General features: G+C 39.1%; 1 protein-coding gene across 5 annotated transcripts in view; it reads left to right on the top strand.

Annotated features, from left to right (window-relative positions):
- The first annotated feature begins 6,646 nt into the window (after window positions 1-6,646).
- Window positions 6,647-22,279, top strand: part of VPS13C (vacuolar protein sorting 13 homolog C) — a 176,356-nt gene continuing 160,723 nt past the window's right edge. For 3 of the 5 annotated variants that reach the window (XR_003146096.3, XR_007407480.1, XM_049104456.1), the window contains exons 1-2: window positions 6,658-6,855; window positions 19,602-19,645. Coding sequence is in view for 3 of the 5 variants with exons in the window: in XM_049104456.1 (XP_048960413.1) it covers window positions 6,756-6,855; window positions 19,602-19,645 (144 nt within the window). In the remaining 2 variants the exon portion in view is untranslated. Of the gene's footprint in view, window positions 6,856-19,601; window positions 19,646-22,279 lie in introns of all 5 variants that reach the window. The other 2 variants (XM_025472615.3, XM_025472616.3) reach the window with 2 other exon arrangements.

Raw genomic sequence — 22,279 nt, 5'->3', positions numbered from 1 at the left:
CTGGACCGAAGGCAGGCGCCAAACCGCTGAGCCACCTAGGGATCCCCCCATGTGCTGATTTTTGATTGGGAAAATACGTTCCTGCATACAACTGTGCTGTTGAAACCATCCTTTGAAGCCACCCCCGGCCACCTCTGGTCTTTCTAGGCTGTACCCACCTGGGAGACCCCTTTTCTTCCTTTTGAAAACTGACCTATTCTGTAAGAGAATTGCTTTCAGCTAGCTCAGATTAAGAGAGATTTGAGGCATTTTGTTCAGCATTTGGGTGTATACTGTTTCTTTTTAAGATACTGCCTTGTAGGGGGATCCCTGGGTGGCTCAGCGGTTTAGCGCCTGCCTTTGGCCGGGGGCGTGATCCTGGGGTCCTGGGATCAAGTCCCACATCAGGCTTTCTGCTTCTCCCTCTGCCTGTGTTTCTGCCTCTCTCTCTCTCTGTCTCTCTCTCTCTCTCTCTCATTAATAAATAAATAAAATCTTAAAAAAAAAGATACTGCCTTGTAAGTTAATTGCTTTTCCAAATAATGTTCAGTGATTATATAAAATAATGTTCAGTGAAATCAAATTCATCCAAAGGTGGTTTTAGGATTGGACATATGCATTTTGTTTTCAGGATATACATACACAAACATTGTGCTCCATGATTTATATATAGTCTCTAGAATTGTCCCATAAATCTGCAAATTATGATTATTCCTAGTAACTTACCGAGTTCACATAGTGATGGAAAATGGAGGAAATAATACACATTAGCAATAAATGAGTTATTTTGGGAACTAAATGAATCTAATAATGTAAAATACTTAGCATTGTGCCTGGAACTTGGTTAGTGCTAAATACATAGAAGTAATGATTATTATTAATAATAATAAAAATAAAAGAGGCAATCGTGAGTGCTGTGGTTAAGAAAACTGGGCCTGGGCATGCGGCATGCCTAAGTGGCTCAATCACTTAAGCGTCTCCCTTCCACTCAGGTCTTGATCTCAGGGTCCTGGGATTGGGCCCCACGTTGCGCTCCCTGCTTAGTGGGGTATCTGCTTCTCCCTAGCTCTCTGTCTCTCCTCCCACTCCTGTTTGCTCTCTCCCTCTCTTCACTCAAATAAATGAAATCTTAGAAAAAAAAAAAAAAAAAGGAAACTGGGTCTGAAATCAGACCTGGTTTTGATTGTAGAATGGCTTCTTATTATGTCACTTGAGCAAGTTATTTAACCTTTCTAAGCCACAGTATCAAATGTACAATAGTAGGTGGGACCTTTGACAGGTAATGAAATTAATGATAGTATAAAAGAGATCCTGGAGAGCTCCCTCACTACTTCTGATAATAATATGTACTTACAGGGTTGTCATAAAAATATAATAAGATAATCCATATTAAGAGTCTAGCATACAGCGTAAGATACACAATGTCTGATATGATGTGTTGTTATTATAGAAGAGAACAAATTCTCATTTATTCATTCATTCAAAGCAGTTATTTACTGAATGCTCCAGGGTTTCAGCCACCATGTTAGACAAGTGGACCCAGGATGTATAAGATCACATCAGCTATATACATCCATCAAAGGAGCAATGATGGGGATGAAATATTTTATTTTGTTTAGCTGAGGCAGGAATGAGAACTATCGAACAGAATTTATATATGTAGTCTTGGTAGGGAGGTAGGGTTGACATTCCCTACGTTTCCCATGCCCTTAACTAGATATATCATTTTCATGCCTGGCCAAAACTCTTGGGGCTGTGCTAAATCTATGGGAGAATAATTGCTGAATCATATACTTGTGGGTCATGTTCATGTGTTTTGACTCACTTTTTGTTAGGAGACAAGAGGCTGTTAGCGCTCCAAGTGACAGCTCAGAGGGCCCTTGATTAAAATGTTGAGGCTCACAATTTGAGAAGCAAAGCTATATTGTGGTAAGAGAAGGGGAAAAAGTGCCAGAGCATGAGAAATGATTTATGGGTGAAGAAATACAGACTTTGGAGTAAATTTGTCCCAGGTTGAATCTGTTTGTGCAACTTTTTAGCTATGGAACTGTAGGGAAGTTAATTAAGCTCTTTGAGTCTGTGTTATAAAACGGGGGTAATAATACCTACCACCCAAAACTGTTGTGTTAAAAATACATGAAACGCCTGGTACACAGCAAGTGCTGGTGGACTGCTAGCTGTTATTATTATACAGGTTTACGTAGGGATTAGGTGATTCACACAAGGAGTCCTTTAAAAACATTTTTCTTTGTGGCCAAATAAGACAGATTTGCTTTGTTTTTATTAACAATTCATCTTCTTCAGTAACACTTTAGCAGCATTTCCTGTATAAGGTTTCTTGAAAACAGCAGGCCTGTCTTTGCATGGCTAGTTTCCTGTAACCACATTAAGCCTTATGTTTTACTTACCTCAGAAGCATGAGCCATGGAATACTTGGGAGGACAGTGTAACAGGGTCAAGCCCTGTGCCTGGAAAACACAGATCTACTCAGAAGAAGGCTGTGGCCCTTCATGGGAACATCCATTAATGGAACTATAAAATAATTTGGTGAAGTAAGTATGAATAAATTACATACCATCCAGGCCAGAGGTGTTAGGAGGAAACTGAACAATGTAAAGTGGACTTAAAAAAAAATAAATTGGAGGTTGGGTGTTGCAGAAAGCAAGAAAAAGAGAGTTGACAACCGAATAAAAAATACCAGTGTTCTGGCTCATTCTTCTTTCTCATTTAAGGAGGTAGAGTATGGAGATGGAAAAAACACAGATCAGGGAGTCAGGACATTGGGTTTTAGCTCTGACAGTCACTAACTTGTGGAATATTAGCAAGTCCCTTAATTCTCTTTCATACTCGTCTCCACCTGTCAGATGAGGAGGTTGACTTAGCCAGATTTGTTTTCCTCTGACTCTCAAATTCTGCAATCTGCTCCAGTGCTTCCTGCCAGCCAATCTTCCTAACTTTTCTGACAGTCCACAGTGTTAGGCTTATTCTCTAGCTTTCTCCTTCATTTCCTTCCTTTCCCCCAAATGCCTTTTGCTTCTCTCAACAAAAGGTAAGGAAATAGCATGTGCGTATGAGGTAGTACAAAGTTAGAATTTCTTATATTTCAATTTTTAAACAAGAATTGATTTTTTTGAGAGGGAGAGAGTGTATGCATGTAATTTGGGGGAGAGGGACCATGGGAGAGGGAGAAAGAGAACCTTAAGCAGACTCTGCAACAACACAGAGCCCAATATGGGGCTCCATCTCAGGACCCTGAGATCAAGACCTGAGCTGAAATCAAGAGTTAGACGCTTAATTGACTGAGCCACCCTCCCCCCCCCAGAGTTGTTAACTTTTAACAAGTATTCCTAATTTTGACTTTCCTTTTTAAAATGGAAATTATATTTTGCTCACCTGTTTTAATTGCTCAATCCCACATTGTGATTTACTTTTGTGATTGTCTTTGTTGTCTGCCCGATTGTTGAGCCAGATTGTATATAAGAAATGTAATTGCTACAATGTTCACTTTCTTTAAACCTTCATATCCTCATTCCTTTGGGTATACTGCTCTACATCAGAATGCTAATGGTGTTCCTTTACATTAGTTTGTTTTGGATTAGGACTGTAAATATCTGATTTCTTCAAGAAGTATGTAGGATTTGGAGCATTACAGTATGCACATTAGCAAACCCTCAAAACATACTTAAACTGGAAAATATTAAAATTTATAGGCTTTTTATATTATATGGTAATAGCATTATTTATACTGCCAATTTTGAGCTGAATTTTCCACTCCAAAATTTTCTGTTCTTTCATTAACTTTCCAAAGTAAGATATTTGAGAATTACTACTAGCCTACCACTGATTTAATTATAATTATTGAAAGAGAAAAGGGTAGCAATGTTCAGGAAGCTAAAGGAAATTAATACCTGCTGCATAATTCTGGGTTAATTGCTTAATATTCCTGACTTATTTTCCTGTAAAAAATGGTGCTAATACTACCTGCATTACTTATCTCACAGATTTCTTTTGTAGGATTACATGAAAATGTATATACCTTGGCTCATAAATTATGACTGAATATTAATAAAATGGAATAATCCATATAAAAGCACACACATTATTCTTTCAACAGTGTAAAGTACCATAGAAGTGCAAGGAGTTATTATTATACGAGGATTAGTATTGACCACTTCGCCCAGCGGATTGTGCCTTCTGTTTCATTTGTTTGATCATGTTATCCTGCCTATGGCAGCTTCCATATTATCTTGCACTGTTATTCATATATCCTTGCATTATTTGCTTAACTGTTTTATGGTGCATGCTTATCCCAACCAGAACATAATATTTTGTTTTATTTTCCCCTCAGTGCATCATTGGTGTGAGTGTACAATGGGAGAGGGATTGCTGGAGGAGGATGGGCAGACTAGAAACACCTTGGGGACAGATTGAGGAGGGTGTTCTGAACACTGGAATGTTAGTGGGTGTTTTTGAGCAGTTGCTTTAGAAACTAGCTTCTGTGGCAATGTGCAGATGGATGGAGAAGGGAAAAGCTGGAGGCCATTTAGAAGGTGATTGTATGCTCCAGGTGAGATAGAAGAATTAGGAAAAGTGGCAAAAACACAATAGACAGGTTTGGCTTTTAATTGGTTGCAGATGGTGAAGTGCAAACAAAGTGCCTCCGAGGTATTTTGTCAGGGTGACTGAGCAAGGAAAAACAAATGGTTAAGGATTTATTTTCTGTGTGTGGCAGTAGAGGGTGGAGGTTGATCTTGATAGTACTGATTTGTATTCTTTCTTTTACATCCATTTTACATAACACCCATTGCAGACTTTTTGATATTTTTTTCTTCTCCAGTGGATGTTGAACTTGTGATTTTTCTTTTTGATCCTTAGTCCATTCAGCCTATTGTAATAAAATACTACAGACTGTGTGGTTTAAAAACAATGCAAATTCATTTCTCACAATTCTGAAGACTGGAAGTCCAATATCAAGGTGCCAGGCAATTCAGAATCTGGTGTGGATCCACTTCCTGGCTCATAAGATTACTGTTTTCTTGTGTTCTGACATGGAAAAAGTAATGAGGGAGCTGTCTGAGTCCTTTTTGGGTTTTTTTTTTGGGGGGGGTGTCATTTTTATTTTATTTTATTTTTTTTTAATTTTTATTTATTTATGATAGTCACAGAGAGAGAGAGAGAGAGAGAGAGAGAGAGAGAGAGGCAGAGACACAGGCAGAGGGAGAAGCAGGCTCCATGCACCGGGAGCCCGACGTGGGATTCGATCCCGGGTCTCCAGGATCACGCCCTGGGCCAAAGGCAGGCTCCAAACCGCTGCGCCACCCAGGGATCCCGGGTGTCATTTTTAAAAGGGTACTAAATCCACTCATGAGGACTTTGCTTAATTACCTAATGACTTAAGTACCACCTTAAGGCCCCACCTCCTAATACCGTTACCATTAGGGATTAGGATTTCAATGCTTGAATTTTGGGGAGACACAAATATTTGGTCGATAGCAGTTGTTTAGGAGCACTTCATAGTTTTTCAGACATGATATGTAGCAAAGCCATTAATAAATACTTGTGATTACAAATAATTTTGGCATTTAGGTTTCTGTCCACCATACCCCAACAGCTTTTTGAAATATTAGAAAAAAGTCCAGTTCTCTGAAGAGAATTGGTCAGTGGGTGGTTAGATCTTATGAAGGTAGAGAGGCCTTGCATCATAAAAACACCCACTCTCAATGTCTTGCCGCACTGGGAACAGTTCAACTATAATATGGAAGAAAGTGATCTCTAAATAACAGCGAACCCAGACTTAAAGGAAGTACTTGGTTGGTTCTTCATTTTCTCAAGGAGGTAACGGAGAAGTGGTTCCCGAGTAAAAGTGAATCAAGCTCAGGGAAAGGGCAGGAACAAAATGCATATTCAGTTGCCATCTTAATCTTTCATTTCTTTGATGCCATTCTGTTCCCTCTTTTACTTTTAAATAAAGTTTTCAAGAAGCAAAAAGAAACGGAGATGTGTGGCGTTAACTGCAGCAGGACAAGGGCACAGCGGCTCCTTCCCCCCGCCTGACCCAGGGGTGAAAGAGGCTGGTTGCGTAGGAGGCGCTGAGGATGGACTTGGGCCTGGGAGGCGCGGGTCCGCTCGGGGCCAGGCGGGGCACCGGGGGATCTGCTTCTGCCCAGGACGGTGGGCTCGCGGGGACTGGAGGCGACGGTAGGCGCACGGAGCGGCCGCAGAGATGTCGCTGCGCTCAGTAACGCCTGCCCTTCCTTTTCTTTTATGAATTTTTATTTATTTTTTAAATTTATTCATTCATGATAGGCAGAGACGGAGGCAGAGGGAGAAGCAGGCTCCATGCAGGGAGCCCGACGTGGGACTCGATCCTGGGACTTCAGGATCACGCCCCGGGCCAAAGGGCTGAGCCACCCAGGGATCCCCGCCCTTCCTTTTCCTTAACATCCCGGTCCTCTGGTGCCTCGGGCTGCGAGGGCAGGCGCAAAGCCGGCCTCCGCGTTGCTCCTCCGCCCGCCCTCGCGTGGCCGGGGCCGCAGCTGCAGAGAGGAGCCGAGCTTCCCGCACCGCGCGCGCATCCTGGGGTCCCCGGCGGCGGGGGCGGCGGCGCCTGCGCGTGCGCGTGCGCGGCCGCGCGCCTGCGCAGAGCCTGGGTCACGCGCGCGGCGTGGGGGCGTGGCGGCGCCCTCGGGGCTGTCCTTCGCGGCGCGCCTCGCCGCCCTCAGCTGCGCCGGGCGGTTCCGGCTCCTCCCTCTGCCGGTCGGTTCCTCAGTCCCACCATGGTGCTGGAGTCGGTGGTCGCGGACCTGCTGAACCGCTTCCTGGGGGACTATGTGGAGAACCTGAACAAGTCCCAGCTGAAGCTGGGGATCTGGGGCGGTAAGCGAGAGGGCGCGGCGGGCGGCCTGTCCGTGCAGGCTGCGGGGGCCCCGCCGCGGCCCCTCCCGCGCGGCTCCAGCCCGGGCCCAGCTCCCTCTGCCGCCCGAGACTCCGCCTCCGGGGAGGGCGCTCGGCGGGGCCCCCTCCCCAGGCGGCAGGTGCGCGGGTGCCGGGAGGCCCGGGGTGCCCGCCCGGCGGGGGGAGACGCGGCCGGGGTCGCGCTCGCGCTGCGGGAGCTCCCACCTTCCGGCCCCGGGGGCGGACCCTGCGCCCCGCCGGGACCCCCCTCCCCCCCCCGCCTCACCTGGCCCCGGGGGCTCCGCGGCCTGCGGAGAGAGGTTCCTCCTCCCGCACCGCGTGCAGCCGGCATGGCTGTGCGCTCACACACTCTGATAAGTGGCGCCAAGGAAAGGAAGAAAAAGGAAATCGCCTTTCCCAGTCCCCTTCTCTGGGCATTTTATGGCGAGCAGGAACTGCTTTCCTTCTCTATAGAGCGGCAGAATTTGAGAAGGGACCGATTGGCCCTGGAAGATCGTTACTGAAGGCCTGTTTAGCATGGCTGCTTACACTACTTTTAGCATCCGAGAAAACGATTTTCTTCCCTTAACGTTTCCCTGGCTCCAGTAGACTTTTTTTTTCAGTTCTGTTTCGGATGACAGATAATTCAAGCCACGACGGGCATCATCCTCAGCTCGGTGCATGCCCCAAACGCACACTGCCCCCCCACACCGAGTATGTACAAGGAGGCAGGAAGTAGTATGCTTGCACGCTCTTCAGGAGGATTATTTGTGCTGATGATGCATATTAAGCTTCGGGGATCTTGAGGATACTTGTTTCACTCTGTAAAGGACTTTTGGGAATTTTGTCAGCTTTGGAAGGAAACCCAAAGAACTGCTCAAGCGCGTGGAGCTGCTTTTACTTTAGTCTAAAAGTTAAAGACCTGCACTGCCTGATAGGGTAGCCAGCAGCCACTGCGTCTATTAGGCACTCGGAATGCAGTTAGTTCACATTGAGGTTTGCTCTAAGTGTCCAAGAAGGTGGAGTTTTGAAAATACTCAGTAGGAGAAAGTGTAGTATCTCAATCTTTTATGTTGATTATGTGTTGAAATAATATTTGGGCACATTGGGTTAAACACAACATATCATTAGAAGTTCATTCCCCCGTTTCTTTTTTCCTTTTTTTTTTTAAAAACCTGGCCCCTGAAATTTATAACTACAGACGTGAACCATGTATTTATATTGAGCGATGTTGTCCTAGAACCATGAGCACTGCCCTAGATTGTGGATGAGCCTTCTTTGAAGAGGTGGCTAGTCATTTGATTGGTTCTGTGTGGTTTGGCCAACACTGCATTCTTTGTTTACATGCCCTCCCTCACGGCTAATACAATGCAAAAAAAGAGAAGTTAAGATGAGACTTTTAAGGAGTCAAACATGCGCTGCCTTCTGCAGCAATCAACCCTAGCAATCAACTAGGCTAGCATTGATGAAACGTGGGCTCTAGGTTGTTGTGTTGGACAAGCCACTAACCTTCCTTGGCCTTCGTTTTTTTCATCTTAATTTAAACTTTAAAAGAAAAAAAAATCATACCAGATAATGGAATATTCCTACGTGGTCACTACTCAAAATCACCTAAAGTTAAAGTAAGGTTAAGTTCAAACACTGTATCCTATTTACATCAGATGGATGTTTTTTAAAAAAGAAAGTTTATGGATATATTCAACGGTTTCTTCTCTACCAATTCGTACTTTCCTTTTTCTTTAAAATTGGAAGTTGTAATAGGTAACATCTGAGGTTCCTTCCAGTGCCAATACTTTCATGTTAGTTGTACATGTTTTTATTTATTTTTATTTTTATTTATTTTTTATTTTATTTATTTATTTATTTTGTACATGTTTTTAGTATGAAATTGTGAAGTATGCTGCCTGGGGATTTTGAACTTTTACACATCTGAAATTAAAAATGCCACAGTATTATGTCATTTAAAATTCGTCCCCTTTTTAGGTGGTATGTAGGAAAAGAAACTTTCTTCTTCTTTTTTTTTTTTTTTTTGTATTGTTTTAGAATGAGGTATGCTGTTGGTGGCAAACATCGGTTTTAATATAGGGCTGAGAAAATAAACTCCTTTCAGGAACTAACTGTATCTACTGCAGGTCCACATAGGGATTCCCTCCGCTTTATCAGCCCACATCTCTGCTTCTATAAAGTTTTGCCACCCTTTGTTTTGGTGGTAAACAAGTGGGTGTATTAATGAAATAGCTGATAATTTAGGACATCCATTACATTGGCAAGTTTTATAAAGAACTGGAAATTTTATATAATCTTATTTGAAAACTTTTAATAAATAAGGGTTATGTGTAGTAGAGTTTGGCTGTTTCCATTTTTTTCTTGTTAAATTTTTAAGTTGTGATAAAAGAATTCAACCTCTATAAACATTTCACAGGGCTGATGTTACTATTCTTTAGAAACAAATGGAAAACTAAATTGATACTTAAAAAAAAAAAGATTTTATTTGTTTATTTGACAGAGTGAGCACAAGCAGAGGGAACAGCAGGCAGAGGGAGAGGGAGAAGCAGGCTCCCTGTGGAGCATGGAGCCCAATGTGAGACTCAATCCCAGGACCCTGGAATCATGACCTGAGTGGAAGGGAGACACTTACCTGACTGAACCACCCAGGCACCCCCTAAATTGATACTACTTACCTGGAATGTTTGACTAGGCTAAAGCAATGATTTTCGACTGGAAATGACTTTGCCCCAAAGGAATATTTGGCAATGTCTGAGACATTTTTGGTTGTCACACTCAGTAACAGGGGTATGCTGCTGGGATCTAGTGGGTAGACCCTAGGCATACTGCTACATCCTGCAATGCACAGGACAGCTCCCTACAACAAGGAATTAGCCAGCCGAAAATGTTTGTTGAGAAACTCAGGTTGAAGGAGAATATTGAGTTTGTCTTTTGCATTTTTAAGAGACCTTCTGGGTGCTGAACAAGTTGTAATAAGAAGTGGAAAAGGACTTCGATGTATATTCCTCATGAAATTTGTAACTTAAGAGAGAAACATATCTTAAGTGATTGAAAGGTATGTTGGTAGAAATGCAAAATCTTTGGATGATATCAGGAAGTAGTTTTAAAAGTAAACAACTTGAAAAGGATTGTGGTGTATGTATATTCATACATATATAGACATTTACAGTGAAATTCATAATAAAAAGTTGTAGAGTAAGAAGGAAAGGGAAATTTTATTTGAAAGTCTTGAATCAGGAAGAGTACTAAGAATATTACCTTTAAATTGGAGAAGCAAAAAAAAAAAAGCTATCTTTTGTTTTGTTTTTATTCTTTTAAAGATTTTTTTTAATGCCAAACAGTTCATGTTTGTTTTCACAGTGATTTAAGCAGAATGATCTTTTAAAAAATCTTGCTTGTTGTAGGAAAATGAAGCCCTGATTATTTACTAACTGTGGGATCCATAGGCAAAATATTTTAATTCTTTAAACCTCAGTTTCCTTATCTGTAAAATGGGGAAATAGCACTGTGTTTGTGACACAGTCCGAAAATCCTCTGTAATTATAATTGTTAAATTGTTAACACTGATAGTAATAGTGATGATAAACAAACATAGCTGAGTTAATGGAAAACAGGCTGCTTTGTTTTATTTTCATGAGTATATTTCTTCTAGGCTTCAAACTTTGTAATTTTCATGTTCTGAAATGTTACAGTTTGGTTTAGAGCAAACACAACACATCTAAACATTTCTTATTTTCCAAACGTTTTAAAAGGAAAAAAACTCATTTGCATTTGAATTTGCACTTAAAATACTTACATTTACACTTATATACTTAGATGCCAGCTAGTTTGTAAGTAAGGCTTTCAGACCCAGAAGAGTGTGTGGTGGGCATGTTGCTTGCCTATGCAGGTAGGAAGGTTTTTGTTCTCCACAACCTGATACCTAAAGATAAATTGCACAGCCTTTAGCTATTTGAGCTGTGTCCAGGATATAATTGTTTTAAGAGTAACATGTATTGAAAAGGTATGTTGAAACACCCTATCTTTTGCAACTTGGCTTAAGTAAGTATTGTGGCAATCTAGAACCTTTGTGGATTTGATTTTTCAAAGTGATTAACTGTGGAAAGTCAGCAGGAAAATCCTTCAATCCGAATTCTCTCTTTGATTAAACAGAATATACCTAGAGGCTGTGATGTGTTGGTTGCAAGGAGTGGCTACAGTGATCAGGAGTAGAAGCCAAGTGGAGTGCCTGCAGAGTTTGTATTTTTGCAAACCAGGCTGAACCTATGCTGATTACTGTACTGTTCTTCACCTCAGGCCTGATGCTATTCTGTCAGCTGCCAGATACTTTTGGGCAGAGCAGCATAAGGAAGGAAGGATCTAATTCCATCTCTGATGGTGCCCAAATTGTGGGGCTTTTGGCAAGTCATTGACCAGTGACCACTAGTTTCTTATCTGTAGGTGAGAGGGTTGACAAGGTCATCTCTTCAGGCTTTTAATCTTTGTGATTGAACAAGGCCAGAGTAGAGTGATCTCCTTCATTGGATACGTCTTTGTGCCACTTGCTTTGCCTACGTAGTGGGAAGTCGTAATCACTGCATCTTTCTTCTTTTTCTTCACTCAGAATGGTGAGCAAAGAGTCACAGACGTGAAATATAACATTAAGATAAATGAAGTTCCAGCCTCATACTGATATATTTGTGAATCTAAATCTAATATTTTACATTATCTTAACAGGCAGCCGTAGAGTATCTTGAGAATACAAGAAAAAGCTGGCCTCTTTGCTTCTTTTTAACCTTAACAAAACAGCAGTATCTAGATATTTCTAAAGTTTTAGAGGGATCTTTTTTTTAGTCTTTTCCTCCTCCTGGCCAACCCTTGGTATAGTGAAGGCCATGCTTGTTAGTAGTTTGTCCTGTAGCATGTAAAATAAATAACAGTTCAATATTGAAATATATATTTAGGCTCGGTTATTATCAAAGCAATGCTTAAAAACTTCAATTGAAAATACCTTACCATATTTTGAAATAGCATCATAAATGAAAAATCCCTTTTCCAGAAATAAAACTGGAAGTTGGTAGTTTGATAACCATTCTGCTAGGAAGCTCTGCTACAATACTCACTATTACAAGATCCCTGAAAGGGAGAAAGTTTGCTGGTAATCTGGCAGTTTTTCATCTTTCTTTGCCAAGACTTCCTGTTTCAACAGGGAAATGGAAAGAGTAAGAGTCGATTGTTTCCTTTCCTTTTTTCTGCCAAGACAGAGTCTCTGTGAACTCCTAGTAAGAGGAGTTTGTGGGAGGCACCTACCTGGCTCAGTGGGAGGAGGGAGAGGCGGAGGAGCTTGTGTGCCTCTTGATCTTGGGTTTGTGTAGGGGTTACTTAGATAAATAAAACTTAAAAAAAAAAAAAAGTCTGTTAACTAGTTAATTTGGGTTGAATGGAAAGATTCAATTGAAATGAATTGCTACAATAGTTTCTTCAATATTCCTTACTAAACCAATGATTATTGAAAATAATTTGATTTATGTTTTAAAAAACTGCTCAGTCATTACTTTAACTCACTTTATTGGAGAATGAATGTCTGAATATTTTATATAATTTCAAATGAATAATGAGTCTGTGATAGATATGTAAAGGTAACAAATACATAGCATTACCTATTTATTATTTTATAGTATGCAAAGCTAGTTTCATGGAGTAACACATGGCATCTTTGTTTGTTGGAGTTTTTTGTTTTGTTTTTAAACACAGTTTTAAATTAGTTTGTTTTACATTAAGAACATTGACCAGGATTAGGTTTATCCAGTTTATCTCCAATTATCATTAGGTTCTATTAGCACTGCTACATGTTAATTGTCTGATCTTAGATAAATTGCCTGATCTCTTTAGGCTTCATTTTTTTTTTGGTTGTTATATGTAAAGTGAGAGGGAATTAGGTTTAAAGATATTTATGGTTCTGAATAACTTAGGAATTTCTGTCTTTTGTTTCTAGAAAAACGTAAATTTTTGAAAAGTCCTAAAATGGTTATTTTGCAATGCTTTCTCCTGCTTCTGTATTTTCCACTGTGGCACTATCCTTTTTTCTGATAATCCTCCTAACATACACCTGGACTCTGTCTTTCTTACTGGTTTTGTCCTTGTTAGTTGTATTGATTTTAGTTTTCCTTTGTGTTTGGATTTTTTTTCACAGTCTTAAAATGCAAAGACCAAAAGTGGATCCATCAACTACACAGGCCTCTCCGTGTATGGCATTTTTTCCCCTCAAGGGAGATAGAATTATTTTCAGAATTAAAATTCTTTACCCATTCTTCTCTGCTCTTTGGAAGACAGTGTGATACTCTGAACAAAACACTGGGCATCAGAGAATTTGATCTCTGGTCTACCACTCACTAGGTTGACATAGTAACCTTAGGCCAGTCATTAGCCTCCCTAAGCCTCGGTTTCTTTTGCTTGATGTCTATGTCCTGTCTCCTTCATTAGAAGGCTGTGAGGATCAAGAAAGGTTGTAGCTCAGAGGGTCTAAAATAGAACGATTTTATGTTCTTACTGTAGTCATCCTACCTCAGTGAAATATGCATTCTAAATCAATTATGTCTGTTTATTGAGCACCTACTATGAGGAGACTCAGTAAGAAGTTTATAATCAGATTAGGGATTTATGTAGTTAAGTGCCACTAGAAAGATATAGCTAAACTTCTGTGAAAGTCTAGATAATTTCTAATTGAAGGTATTTAACATCAGTATCACCTTTCTTTATTTATTTTGTAGACTATTATGTTTTAGAAGCCATTCTTAGACTTAAGCTTGTTACATATTATGCCAGTACCATTTCATTTGTATTCACAAATCTGCTAATTTGGTTGTTTTCTGTAATTTGGCAACCATTTCTTTTTCTGTTTTTTTTTTTTTATTTTTATTTAAAGATTTTATTTATTTATTCATGAGAGACACATGGGGGGGGGGGGCAGAGACACAGGCAGAGGGAGAAGCAGGCTCCACGCAGGAAGCCTGATGTGGGACTTGATCCCGGAACTCCAGGATCATGCCCTGGGCTGAAGGCAGGCGCTAAACCGCTGAGCCACCCAGGGATCCCCTCTATTGTATTTTTTGAGATGACTCCAACTCTATTTACGTTGGTGTCCTTTGCTAATTTAATAGATTTTTGTCATCATTTTCATCTTCTGGTTCATTAGTAAAGATTATTAAATTTTGATCCAGAATTTACCCTTTAAACTAGTTCTGAAAATACCCTTTACAATTAATTTGGAAACTGTGTGTGACTCCCTAGCTATGTATGCTCGTCAAAATGTTTCTAGTTTATTACTGAGAATCATATAAGGTGAGAATGAGAAGTCTTCTCTTTTGAAACACTGACTTCACTTACTACTTACTCTTATCCTTTAGACCTGTCAGTCCATCATAAAAGGAAATCACTTCATAGAACTTCCTTACTTGTGTATCACCACCGTCTTCTTGGAACTTCTCTATGGGAGTAGAGACACCTGATTGTGGGATTGGCTTTAGTGCCCTCCTTGCTGGAAGAGTTAGGTTTATCTAGTTTATCTCCAATTATCATTCTTTTTTTTCTTTTTAAAGATTTTAATTATTTATTCATGAGAGACACACACACACACAGAGAGAGGTAGACACATAGGCAGAGGGAGAAGCAGGCTTCCTGCAAGGGGCCTGATTTGGGACTAGATCCCAGGACCTCGGGATCACAACCTGAGCCAAAGGCAGATGCTCAACCACTGAGCCACCCAGGCGCCCCTCTAATTATCATTCATTCTTTTTCTTGTTTGTTTGTTTTTTAAAGTCTTGACACAAATATTTATCCTTCCTCTAGGTTTTCAGGAACTTTCTATGGCCTCTGTTCTTAGCCTTGTGATCTGGCTGTAGCACTAAAGTTATTTGCTTATATATGGAATTATTATGTTATCTTGAAGTAGAAGCAGGAAATTAAATCTAACTTTTCCCTCAGTATTCATTTAAAAATAAAATGGTTGATATTTAGGAGGGAGTCTGCTTTAGTCTTAGTCTTATAAATTATTTTTTATGTAAACAAAATTTCTAATATTCTGAGGATATAGATAATTAAACTCCTGCAGATATGCCTGCAGAAAAGCATGCAGGTTAGTGGAAGGGTACATGTTAGCACAGTGCCTTACATAGATAAAGCACTCATCTACTGGTCGAATGAATGAATGCACTTTTACCCTGGTGTTAATCTGTAATATGCTGCTATCCCTCCCCTTTTCTTTGTGGTAGGGCTAGTGGCTCCACCTTCAGTGCAGATAATTTATAGAATGTGTCATTCTTATTTCATTGTTATATTTACTGTTAGATAGTATCACATTTTGCAGAGAGGAAGTTTGCATTTGCTTGCTAGACTCTACATAGCAGAAATAAGATACTTTTTAATGTGTCTTGTAAGGTAGATATTAGATGTAGGAGGAATGTATATAAATATATTGAGGTCCTACTGACATTAGAATTTACCTTTGTTTTGTTTTCCATTATCACAGTTTGTATAATTTTAGCAATCATATTTGATTATTAAAAAAGCTAGAAAATACTGAAAAACATTAATTAAAAAATCTTTAATCCTGTTAGCAATAATCAGTTACCTCTTTTGTCTGACTTTCTAAGTATACTTGTTCAACTGTGTTAATCGTATTGGTAGTTTTCAGTATTTCACATTTAAATATCATCTATTTGGAATGCCTGGATGGCTCAGCAGTTGAGCATCTGCCTTTGGCTCCTGGAGTCCCAGGATCAAGTCCCGCATCGGGCTCCCCATTGGAAGCTTGCTTCTTCCCTCTGTCTATGTCTCTGCCTCTCTCTCTGTCTCTCATGAGTAAATAAATAAAATCTAAATAAATAAATACCGTCTATTCATTAAAGATGAAAGACTGATTAAAAATAGCCCACTTTTTATAAACGCATTTATATTTTTACCTACATTGTGTTAGTGTCTTAATAATTGTTAAAAAAAATACTTTATATCTAATGTAGATTATTTGTGAGCACCCCTAATGACATTTGACCCACTAGTGAGGATCACTGAGTAGAGCTATCCAAATTCATGAGTAAGTTTGCATGTCTCTTTATGGGCCTTAGATCTTGTTAAACTAGTTTGGATTGCTTCAAATGTGTACTAGCATCTGTGCAGCTCAGTTCTTTTGACTTGAGTAGAGTTTCCAATTGTGATTATTTATAATCCATCATTGATCAAATTAAATCCAGCAATATTTTTCCTTTTTATGTAATTTTTACATGTAATACTTCTTTTTTTCTTAAAGATTTTATTTATTTATTCATGAGAGACATACACACACACACACACACACACACAGAGAAAGAGAGGCAGAGACACGGGCAGAGGGAGAAGCAGGCACCATGCAGGGAGCCCGATGTGGGACTTGATCCCGGGACTCCAGGATCACACCCTGAGTTGAACGCAGGTGCCAAATTGCTGAGCCACCCAGGGATCTCCTCTTTTTTTTTTTTTTTTTTTTAAGATTTTATTTATTCATTCAGAAGAGATACAGAGAGAGAGAGAGGCAGAGACACAGGCAGAGGGGAAAAGCAGGCTCCCTGTGGGGAGCCCTATGTGGGATTCTATCCCAGGACCCTGGGATCATGCCCTGAACTGAAGGCAGGCACTCAACCACCGAGCCACCCAGACCTCCCTACGTATAATACTTAAGGATTTTTTTTTTCCCAATTCCAGAACATGTGTCTTTTTTCCACCACTACTTTATTATTCCTGAATTTGGTCTGTGATGTCATCTTGTCAGTTCTACCTATAAAATAACTTTTTACCCTGACTCTACCTCTTTGACTTTGAAGTTACTATTTCAGGTTTTAATTTCTCTTTAGCGTGTTTTTTTTTTTTTTTTTTTTAGAGAGAGAGAGAGAGAGAGTGCTTGTGAGTAGGGACAGGGACAGAGACAGAAGGAGAGGGAGGAAGAATCTTAAGTAGACTCTTGGGTAAGATGGGGCAGCACAGGACGACGGGATGATATGGATTCATCTCATGACCCTGACATCATGATGAGAACAGAAATCAGAAGTCAAATGCTTACTGCACTGAGCCACCCAGATCCCCTTCTTTTTAGTGTATTGTGGAAGCTGCTCCACTGCCTGTACTCTTTCCCGTTTGTCCTATTATAATGCTGATAAGGCTTGTAAGGCTTCTTACCTCCTTCTCCTTTTTTTGCGGCTTTCAGCAGTTTATTTTAGAAAATTAAAATAAATGTATAACAAATGAACTTTATTATAGAAATAACCACTCTGATCATTATGGTATCTAGTTTTACAGTTGTTTTCTTTGTATGTGTACATATGTATACTCTTTAAATTATATCAGATTGGATCAATCTGGGCATTCTTTGACTTTTTAAAAAAATTCATATTTTTTGAATATCTTCCCTTAGCTGTCTACACTTTTGCTCTATATCATAGATGTATTATGATGTGTGCCTTCTTGGACATTTAATTCCTTAGGTCCTCCATCCCTCTAGTCTCTCTCCCCCCCATTCATCCATTCTTTCTGCCCTTCTAACCAATACTGTAGTATCCTTATAGCTAAATTGTTTGGACAGATCCATGGTTATTTCTTAGAAGAGTAGAGTAATGGTTCTCGAATATGGCTCTGATTTTGTCATCCTTGTTATGTGTATTTCATCTTTGTGTTGTGACCAGTCTGGACTTTTCATGGTTAGTCTGGCTCCTGCCAACCTAACTTTATCTCCTATCCTTTTCTCATACCCTCCAGCTACATCAAATCACATGTGGTTTCTAAAATGTGTCTTACTCATGCAGGTGTGTTTGCCCTCTTTTCTTACCCACCCAGTAAATATTTCTTTAGCCTTCTAGCCTAGCCTTACTGGGAAGTTCTTGATCTCCCTAGGCAGTTAGGTGTCTCCTTCTTTGCATTTGTGCACTTTTCTCCTCTAATGCCACTAGAATATTTCCAAAATTTTAGAAATTTAGTCTCCTTTGCTAGGTTGAGAGTTCTGTACTAGCAGGGATGTTGTTATCGTTTCTCTCTTTTCAGCACCTAACTTATAGGAGGTGCTTTTTGTTTGAAAAAATCTGAGATCTGGGGTAAAGTCATCTCTAGCAATGGCATAGTAGAATTAAATATTCTTTTAAATTCACAACAAAATACTGTGAGGGAAAAACTCCTTGATTGAAAAATACTTATGGCTATAGCATAGAAAGTATTGTGTTTTTAAAAATTAAATGTGTCATGAGTGATTAAGAAAATATATAACAGAGGTGCTTAGGTAGCTCAGTCAATTAAGCATATGCATTTGTTCATGATCCTGGGATCCTGAGATTGAGCCTCCTATCAGGCTCCCTGCTTGGCTCTGTTCCTCCTCCCTGCTCGTGCTCTCTCTCTCTCTCTCTCTCTCAAACAAATAAATCTCTAGAAAGAAAAAAAAAGAAAATATATAACTGAATAAGTCATGCATTTAATATTGAAATGATAATTTTTATTAACCTTTAGATAATTTAAATGAAATGGAAACTTTCTTTTCATTAGATTTTTTATATAAGCAAGAATGTTTAATTATAATATATCAACAAATAGGTGGCTGGGTGGCTTAGTGGTTGAGTGTCTGCCTTTGGCTCAGGCCATGATCCTGAGGTCCTGGGATCGAGTCTCACATTGGGCTCCCCACGGGGAGCCTGCTTCTCCCTCTGCCTGTGTCTCTGCCTCTCTCTGTGTGTCTCTCATGAATAAATAAAAAATCTTAAAAAAATACATCAACAAATAGCAGTACAATGTTTAAAACTGGTGTCATGTAATGGTATCATGATGGCTTTAAATAGATTTAAGAAGAATTGAACTAAACAGAACCATAGGGGCACCTGGTTGGTTCAATTGGTAGAGCATGTTACTCTTGATCTTGGTGTTGTGAGTTTGAGTGTCACATGGGAGGTATAGGGTTTACTTAAAAAAATAAAAGTAACTTTAATTTTAAAATTTTTTAAAAGATTTTTTTATATATATTTATTCATGAGAGACACAGTAAGAGAGAGGCAGAGACCTGGGCAGAGAGAGAAGCAAGCTCCATGCAGGGAGCCTGATGTGGGACTCGATCCTGGGACTCCTGGATCATGCCCTGAGCTGAGGGCAGGTGCTCAACTGCTGAGCCACCCAGGCGTCCCAAACAGTAACTTTAGAACCATAAACAATAATCATTGGGAAGTTAGCATGTTTGGAGTTTTAAAAGACCAACATTATATTCCTGTAGAAAATGTTCATTAACACCATAATTAAGGAGAGAATCCTGGGTTACAATATAATTGATCTGTTCTAATAGTGATCTCTTTATGTCCTTTATGTGAGGGGGTGCTTTGGCTTAATCATACAAAATGATAGGTACTTTCTTAGGTTCTAGAATTCTTCAGTCTGAAAGTCTCCAAATTCTTTCACATTGTCTATTTGAATGTTAGCCAGTTTAAATATTTTATAATTTCTTTTGTGTTGGGCTAGCCTATAGTATACACACACACACACACACACACATCAGTGTATGTATGTATCCATGTGTCATATATATATATATATATCTCAAGTGTTATTAGCTGCTTAAGTTCTTGAAGTTTCCTTTGCTTATTGTCTTTTTATCACTTAGCATAGTATCATAGTGTTTGGTACTGCATTATGAGGTTACATTAATTGATATTTTAACTTCATATTTTTCCTTTTTTTTTTTTTTTAAGGTAATGTGGCCTTAGATAACCTACAGATAAAAGAAAATGCTCTGGTAAGTTTTCAAGCTATGTTGATTATTCAGTTAATTTGGTAAGCTCCCAGAAATTCTTGGTTACCTGGTACCAGATAATGTGAGTCGTTCAGGGAAGGATTACTTGTTTAATGGTTTGCTATAGGAAAATCTGAGATTAAAAATTTGGATTTTTTTCCCCCTGATGATCAAAATGGTATCTTTTGGGAAATGGAATGTTTTTCCTTGACTTGACTGAATAGCTTTATAGTAGACATTTGTCTTCCTTGAAATAATTTTCTCCAAAATTGTCTTTACATATTTTTTTGGTAAATAAGAATTTGATTTTAGCAATTTGTCAAATGAATAATTATATCTTTGGAAATACATTGACAGTCCAGCTTTATAATATTATGGTACTATTAATAAGTCAGGTAGCTTTTTTGGATTCTGGCTCTCCATCCCTTACTTCCCATCCCCTTCCCTGTTAGGCTTTAGCCTATTAGACTTAATTTGATTCTATGAAGTCACTTAAGAATGAGTTTATTCTTTTTTTTTTTTTTTAGACTTTTTAAAAAAATGTATTTGTTTTAAAGAGAGAGAGCGCACATGCAGGTGAGGGGAGGGGCAGAGGGAGAAGGGAGAAAGTGAATCCCAAGCAGACTCTGCTGAGCATGGAACCTGATGTGGGGCTATCTCAACGCTGACATCATGACCTGAGCCAAAATCAGCAGTCATACTCTTAACCCACTGAGCCACCCAGGTGCCCCAGAATGAGTAATTATTATTTAATAATTGATCAAATTTCTAACAAACTATAGTATGTTTATAATCCTAGTGTTGACTTCTGGTTGGATTTCTACATATTAAACTGTGTATCTAAGGAGAGTCTTATACTCAAAGTGTTCACATGACTGGTGTCAGGGAAGCCAGTTTTGGATACTAAAGATCCTAGAGATGGAACTTTGTCACGAGAAGTAACAATTAATTTTGTTCTCCTGAAAACAACTTGGCAGGCATGGTGGAAAGGGCATGGACCTTGTAGTCTAGCAGACCTGGGTTTCAGAGCTAGCTCTGCCCTTTCACCAGCTATGAGACTTTTGGCAAGTTTCTCAGTTTCCGTGAGCATTAGTTTAATCATCTTTTTTTTTTTTAATTTATTATTTTTAAAGATTTTATTTATTCATGAGACAGAGACAGAGGCAGAGACAAAGGCAGAGGGAGCCTGATACAGAACTCAATACCAGGACCCCAGGATCATGCCCTAAGCCAAAGGCAGATGCTCAACCACTGAGGCACCCCCAGTTTAATCATCTTTAAATTGAAGTTAATAATACAAAATGATATAATATCTCTGTTCCTTTGTGGCTTGAATAAGATTAAAAGTAGAGCCTGGCAAGTAGTGGGCACTCAAAATATTTAAATTTTCTTTTCCTTTATATAGGATGCTACAACTTTTTAAACTTTACCCCAAAATTTAGAGCTTAAGACTCTTTTGCTGGAGACTGGAATAAAGGTTATTTTTTTCTTTTTTAGGAAAATATTTTAGAAGGAAAGAAGTGTAAATAGAATTGCAGGGAGAGGATATGTATCTAACATGCTTAAGAGACAAATTGAAATCTCTCTTAGTCTAGTTTGAATTTGGGTTATAATTAAATATAATAAATTATTTTGTAATTAACATTCTCCATTAATTCAAGCTAGCTTCCTAAACTAAATTGGATTGGTGAGAATTTACTTTGAATATGGCTGTTTACGTTTATTTTTTGTGAAAAATTATTTCATGAGAGTCAAAAGTGAGCATGAGACCAAACTTTTAGAAGTGTTTACAGTTATAGTTTACAGTTTGTATCCTGTATAACTTAAAGTATAAGATGAATGCCCTTGAATGCATCCCCCTCTCCCTGCACTTGCCTCTTCTATCTTGGGTGTAGAGCAGTTCTCTTACCATCAGAGAAGAATTTTGCTTTTTGGTTTAGAAGAAGATCAGTATTGCATTCAATTCCTGTTCACCTAGAATGCTTGAGTAATCAGATGATTGGGTAAAATGATTATTTTAGTTAATTGTTACCTAAGGTATTTCAATCATCAGGTTGATAGTATGTACTAAGGTACATCTAACAAAAAGGCTATTCTGATTGGTTTAGTTTTTAAAAATTATAAAGATTTGGGGATCCCTGGGTGGCTCAGCGGTTTGGCGCCTGCCTTCGGCCCAGGGCATGATCCTGGAGACCCAGGATTGAGTCCCACATCTGGCTCCCGGCATGGAGCCTGCTTCTCCCTCTGCCTGTGTCTCTGCCTCTCTCTCTCTCTCTCTCTCTCTCTCTCTCTCTCTATCATGAATAAATAAATAAAATCTTAAAAAAAAATTATAAAGATTCAAGTGATCGTTGTGAATATCAGTTATTGTTTAGTACTCTGTGACTATAAAAGTTATTTGTGCTTTCCAATCCAGATAAGTGCAAGTTTATTTTTATTAATGATTGGTACCTGTCAGTAACTTATCTAAAGTAAATGCTAATTTGGTTAGTAATAAGTAGGGAAGCTCTCTTTCCTTTTAGGATTGTTTTATTTATTTACCAAATGTTTTATTTGAGAGAAAATAGTTGTTATTATTTTCAACTAATTTTTGTGAAAGGACTCTTCCTTTTCCTATTCTAGTATTTCAGTTAAGCA

Source organism: Canis lupus, chromosome 30 (assembly GCF_003254725.2).
Source record: "Canis lupus dingo isolate Sandy chromosome 30, ASM325472v2, whole genome shotgun sequence".
Classification (NCBI taxonomy): domain Eukaryota; kingdom Metazoa; phylum Chordata; class Mammalia; order Carnivora; family Canidae; genus Canis; species Canis lupus.
This window is presented reverse-complemented; position numbering and strand designations above follow the sequence as displayed.